Here is a 6,089-nt window from a genome sequence, read left to right as displayed (position 1 = left end):
TCCCTGTCCTCCCTCTCTCCCTCCCTCCTCCCCCTCTCCCCCCTCCTCCCCCTCTCCTCCTCCCTGTCCTCTCTCCCTACCTCCTCCCCCCCCCTCCTCCCTGTCCTCTCTCCCTCCCTCCTCCCCCTCTCCCTCCCTCCTCCCCCTCTCCCCCCCTCTCCTCCCTGTCCTCTCTCCCTCCCTCTCCCCCTCTCCTCCCTGTCCTCTCTCCCTCCCTCCTCCCCCCCCTCTCCTCCCTGTCCTCTCTCCCTCCCTCCTCCCCCCCCCTCTCCTCCCCCTCTCCTCCCCCTCTCTCCCTCCCTCCTCCCTGTCCTCCCTCCCTCCTCCCCCTCTCCCCCTCTCCTCCCTGTCCTCTCTCCCTCCCTCCTCCCCACCCTCTCCTCCCTGTCCTCTCTCCCTCCCTCCTCCCCCCCCCTCTCCTCCCCCTCTCCTCCCCCTCTCTCCCTCCCTCCTCCCTGTCCTCCCTCCCTCCTCCCCCTCTCCCCCTGTCCTCCCTGTCCTCTCTCCCTCCCTCCTCCCCCTCTCCCCCCTCTCCTCCCTGTCCTCTCTCCTTCCCTCCTCCCCCTCTCCTCCCCTCTCCTCCCTGTCCTCTCTTCCTCCCTCCTACCCCTCCCTATCCTCTCTCCCTTCCTCCTCCCCCTCCCTGTCCTCCCTCCTCCCTCCTCCCCCTCTCCCCCCCTCTCCTCCCTGTCCTCTCTCCCTCCCTCCTCCCCCTCTCCTCCCTGTCCTCTCTCCCTCCCTCCTCCCCCTCTCCTCCAGGATGAAAATGCGACGTCACAGGGTGTTCTTGCTCTGCACAGTGGGCCTGTGTGTCATCTCCTTCCTACACTACTACAAGGTACTCTTTTACACCAGCTTTACACCAGCTTAACACCAGCTTTACACCGGCTTTACACCAGCTTTAAACCAGCTTTAAACCAGCTTTACACCAGCTTTACACCGGCTTTACACCAGCTTTACACCAGCTTTAAACCAGCTTTACACCAGCTTTACACCAGTTTTACACCAGCTTTAAACCAGCTTTACACCAGCTTTACACCGACTTTAAACCAGCTTTACACCAGCTTTACACCAGCTTTACACCAACTTCACACCAGCTTTAAATCAGCGTTAAACCAGCTTTACACCCGCCTTACACTAACTTTACACCAACTGTACACTTATAGTGTCGCATCATTAGCGCTAATTGGTTAACGTATCCATTTATTGCTACCATCGTGAAATGAGTGTGTCTCTAAGATGATCGTCATGGTTCCCGGTCACGGCGATGTGTGGCTCATGTGTCGGTCATCCTGGTGTCCAGGCGCTGCACTACGTGTCCCTGCTGCGCGAGCTCTCGGCCCCCTACCCCAACATCAAGTCCTTCATCATGGTGACCGGCTTCTTCTGGAGGGAGAAGGGCAGCTCCGCCCCCCCGCTAAGCCCCGCCTCTCCCGAGGAGGCCCCGCCCCCGCCCGTCCTCAGGCCCTCAGACACAAAGCCAAGAGGCGGAGCCGGGAGCGAGGGAGGAGGCGTGGCCAGGGCTGGGGTGGGGATCGTGGGGAGGGCGGGGCTGGAGATGAGGCTGAGGGAGGAGCTGGCCGGGGGAGGCCCGAGGCCCTGGGGGAGGCCGGAGGAACCCAGACACCGAGAGCCGGACATCACAGAGGTGAGGGAGAGGATTCTCTCCTTTTCTCTTCTCTCTCTCTCTCTCTCTCTCTCTCTCTCTTTTGCTGTCTTTCTCTCTGTCTCTACACACCCTTTCATTGTGCACCCTCTAGGTGTAAGATGACCTCATAGCTCAACCCCCCCCCCCAGAACATGGATGCTAAAGCTAATCTGGATGCTACAGCTAATCTGGATGCTACAGCTAATCTGGATGCTACAGCTAATCTGGATGCTACAGCTAATCTGGATGCTACAGCTAATCTCTCCTCATAGTCAGGTTCATCACAGAGGTCTTGTCCTGTAGCTCTGCTGTGTGTTAGTGTGGCTGAATCCACTACTGTAGTCTACTGGGGTTTTATTTTTTGGGCCTACGGAAGCACCTAAAATATATCTAAAATCTATGACCGAACTATTTTGTCAACCAATCAGGCTGTCCTCTTTCTAGTCTTAGAAAGAGTTTGACAAGGCCACTGTCTCGTACCTGGGCATCTTAGAAAAGAGAATTAGACTCTCTAAGGCCTAGGGTGGATTTTACACAATGGTACTACATCAATCTCTTGACACAAAACAAGGTTTTCTCATCGAAATATTTTGTACGCTTCGCTGTGTGACTCAGCCACCTGGGGAAGAGTTGGCGAAGCGCCCACACACACATTGTTTAGTCCACACTGTTCGTCTCAGAAAAATAGACTTTTTTCTCTTTACAAATCCACTATTATCGTGTTTGTTTTTCTCCTCAAGTTTCACGTTCCCCAGGAGAGGAGCGAAGGCCTTCAGTTCCAGCCCTGGTACCCCAGTCACCCCGTCAGACCCCTGCCCCCGGAGGCCAGGGCCTCGGCGGGGTCAGACCACCGACGCCACGCGGCGTCCCCCAGGGCGCCCTCTCCGGACCCCTTGGAGTCGCTGGGGGACATCCACACCCGCACCCACCTGCTCCGGGACGACCCCACGCCCTACTTCATCCGCACCAAGGCCGGGGCGCTCTGCTTCCGCCAGGGCACCGAGGCGGCCGCGCCCAGGGAGGACCCGGCGCGGGGGGCGGCGGCGGCGGCGACCGGCGCCGGGGTGGGGGGGACGAGGCTGGGCGGGAGGAGACCCCTGGAGGTCCACCAGCCGTCGGCCCTGTCGGCCTCCGGGGGGCCCCCGAGGGCCCGGCCCAGGGCGAGGGGGGGGAAGAGGCTGGTGAAGTGCGTGTGCCGGCCGGGGTGGCACGGGCCGTACTGTGGGGTGCCCACCATGGTGTACCACTCCAACCTGCCCACCAAGGAGCGTCTGGCGCCCAGGGAGACGCCGCGGCGCGTGATCAACGCCATCAACGTCAACCACGAGTTCGACCTGCTGCACGTGCGCTTCCACGAGCTGGCGCACGCCGTCGACCTCTTCCTGGTGTGCGAGTCCAACTTCACCGCCTACGGGGAGAGACGGCCGCTACGGTGAGCGTGTGTGTGTATGTATTTTTGTGTGTGTGTGTGATGTGTGTATGTATTTGTGTGTGTCTGTGTGTATGTGTGTGTGTGTATGTATTTGTGTGTGTATGTATGTATTTGTGTGTGTGTGTGTGTGTGTATGTGTGTGTGTGTGTGTGCGTGCGTGTGTGCGTGTGTGCGTGTGTGTGTGTATGTATTTGTGTGTGTATGTATGGATTTGTGTGTGTGTATGTGTGTGTATGTATTTGTGTGTGTGTGTGTGTGTGTTTGTGTGTTCCTCTCAGACTTCTCCACTTCTCTCTCTGTCAGACGATCTATCCCTCCCTCTTTCTCTCTCCCTCCCTCTTTCTCTCTCTCCCTCCTTCCTGATGACTGGGCCAGAAAGAAGGACAGATCTGATAAAACTGCTGACTCATTGTCTAAATACCCCTCTCCCCCCCCCCCTCCTCCTCCCCCCTCCTCCTCCTCCTCCCCCCCCTCCTCCTCGCCCCCCCTCCCCCTCCTCCTCCTCCCCCCTCCTCCTCCTCGCCCCCCCTCCTCCTCGCCCCCCTCCTCCTCCCCCCCCCCCCCTCCTCCTCGCACCCCCTCCCCCTCCTCCTCCTCCTCGCCCCCTCCCCCCCCCCCCAGGTTCCTGCGCCTCCTCCTCAACGGAACGTACGACTACGTCCGCCACAAGATCCTCTATGTGTTCCTGGACCACTTCCCCGACGGCGGGCGCCAGGACGGCTGGATCGCCGACGACTACCTGCGCACGTTCCTGACGCGCGACGGCATGGCGCGGGTGACGGGGGCGCGGCCCGACGACGTGTTCGTCATCAACGACGCCGACGAGATCCCGGCGCGCGACGGCCTCCTCTTCCTCAAGCTGTTCGACGGCTGGACCGAGCCCTTCGCCATCCACATGAGGAAGGTGAGAGGGAGGGGCTTCCCAGGGGGATGACGTGTGTGTGTGTGTGTGTGTGTGTGTGTGTGTGTGTGTGTGTGTGTGTGTGTGTGTGTGTGTGTTCGACGGCTGGACCGAGCCCTTTGCCATCCACATGAGGAAGGTGAGAGAGGGAGGGGCTTCCCAGGGAGAGGACGTGTGTGTGTGTGCGTGTGCTCTTGGATAGTGTGTGTGTGTGTGTGTGTGTGTGTGTGTGTGTGTGTGTGTGTGTGTGTGTTCGACGGCTGGACCGAGCCCTTCGCCATCCACATTAGGAAGGTACGAGAGGGAGGGGCTTCCAGGAGGATGACGTGTGTGTGTGTGTGTGTGTGTGTGTGTGTGTTCTTGGATAGTGTGAGAGTGTGTGTGTGTGTTCTTAGTTGTGTGTTTGAGTATAGATATATATATATATAGATATATGGAGGATATGGTTGTTGAAGATGGACCCGGTTCCTCCTCTAGTCTCTGTTGTTCTTTTGGAAGCAGCTGGGTTCTCTAGTGGTGAAATGGTGTGTGTGTGTGTGTGTGTGTGTGTGTGTGTGGGTGTGTGTGTGTGTGTGCATGTGTGTGTGCGTGTGCGCGTGTTCCTCCGTGTTTATTCCTCCGCCAGCCTCCATGCGGGTTCCCCTGGAAGCAGCTGGCGTCTCTAGAGGCGAAACGGTGTGTGTGTGCGCGCGCTGGCGTGTGTGTGTGTGTTTGTTCTCAGCTGTGCGTCTGGTCCCCCCCCCCCCCCCCCTGCAGTCCCTGTACGGGTTCTTCTGGAAGCAGCTGGGCTCTCTGGAGGTGGTGTCCGGCTGCACGGTGGGGATGCTGCAGCACGTCTACGACAACGACGGCATCCGGCTGCGCCGCCGCGAGTACTACACCATGCCCGGCTTCCGCAGGTACGAGAACGACACCGGACACATCCTGGTCCAGTGGGCCGTGGGCTCGCCCTTCCACTTCGCCGGCTGGCACTGCTCCTGGTGCTTCGCGCCCGAGGGGATCCACTTCAAGCTGGTGTCGGCGCAGAACGGGGACTTCCCGCGCTGGGGGGACTACGAGGACAAGCGCGACCTGAGCTACATCCGCGAGCTGATCCGCACGGGCGGCTGGTTCGACGGCTCGGTGCAGGAGTACCCGCCCACGGACCCCAAGGAGCACATGTACGCGCCCCGGTACATGCTGGAGCGCTACGAGAGGTACCGCTACCTGCTGGAGAACCCGTACGCCACGCGACAGACAGACGGATAGACGATGGCGGGGCGGGGAGGGGGGGGGGGGTAGGAAGGCGGGGAGGGGAGGGGCGGGGCAGGGGTGGGCGGGGACTTTGCCCTAGGTCTCAGGGGCGGAAGGACCCAAGCCCTCGCGCTGACTAGGGGGACGGCCTCGGAACTGGTGGGCGGAGGGATACGGGAGGAGACCCCCCCTCCACCCACAACTCTGCACTGACGGCGGAAGGATACGCAAAACTCCAAAAAGTCCTTATTTTGGGTCAAAAGGGAACTATATGAACTTTATGAACTTTATGGATCATATCCATTATAACGACAACTGAGTCTGAGGAGGATAAAAACCACTGGATAGAAAACTTGATTCCTCTCTCTTTCTCTTTTCTTTCGAGAGGGGGGTGGGCAAACTCCCCTTCTTTTCACCGCCTCCCTACGGCGCCCTAGCCCTGTCTCGATCGAGAGACGTCCTGTGTGGCTACGGTGAGCCGCGAGGGACAAAACGGGCACATGCGGTAAAAGAAAAATAAGCATTTCATTTTGTTTCTCCCGATGTTTACTCTGTCGTGTCCAAACCCCGCCCACACTCGCATACTGCTGGGTATCTTCCATTCATATCTGTATAGTGACCACCACACACACACACACACACACACACACACACACACACACACACACTGCTGATATCATCGTGTCACTTTGCTCTGAATTGGCAGTCTGCACAATGTGCGCTCGCTAATCAACAATCAATCAATCAATCTTGAAAGGACTAAAAACTGATTCTTGGTTTACGCGAGTGGTCTCTGCTCAAGCCGCGCGTGTGTGTGCGTGTGTGTGTGCGTGTGTGCGCGTGTGTGTGTGTGTGAGTGTGTGAGTGAGTGTGTG

General features: G+C 58.9%; 1 protein-coding gene across 1 annotated transcript; it reads left to right on the top strand.

Moving 5' to 3' along the window:
• Positions 1-760: 760 nt before the first annotated feature.
• Positions 761-5,229, top strand: mgat3b (beta-1,4-mannosyl-glycoprotein 4-beta-N-acetylglucosaminyltransferase b; the record flags this gene model as incomplete). Its single annotated transcript, XM_084463083.1, has 5 exons — positions 761-838; positions 1,304-1,648; positions 2,404-3,080; positions 3,702-3,984; positions 4,738-5,229. 5 exons carry the CDS (start codon positions 761-763, stop codon positions 5,227-5,229), a joined length of 1,875 nt encoding a protein of 624 aa, XP_084319209.1.
• Between the last annotated feature and the right edge of the window lie 860 nt (positions 5,230-6,089).

This window comes from Borostomias antarcticus, assembly GCF_949987555.1.
Source record: "Borostomias antarcticus genome assembly, contig: scaffold_208, whole genome shotgun sequence".
NCBI lineage: Eukaryota > Metazoa > Chordata > Actinopteri > Stomiiformes > Stomiidae > Borostomias > Borostomias antarcticus.
Note: the sequence above shows the minus strand (reverse complement) of the source record. Positions and strands in the feature narration are given on the sequence as shown.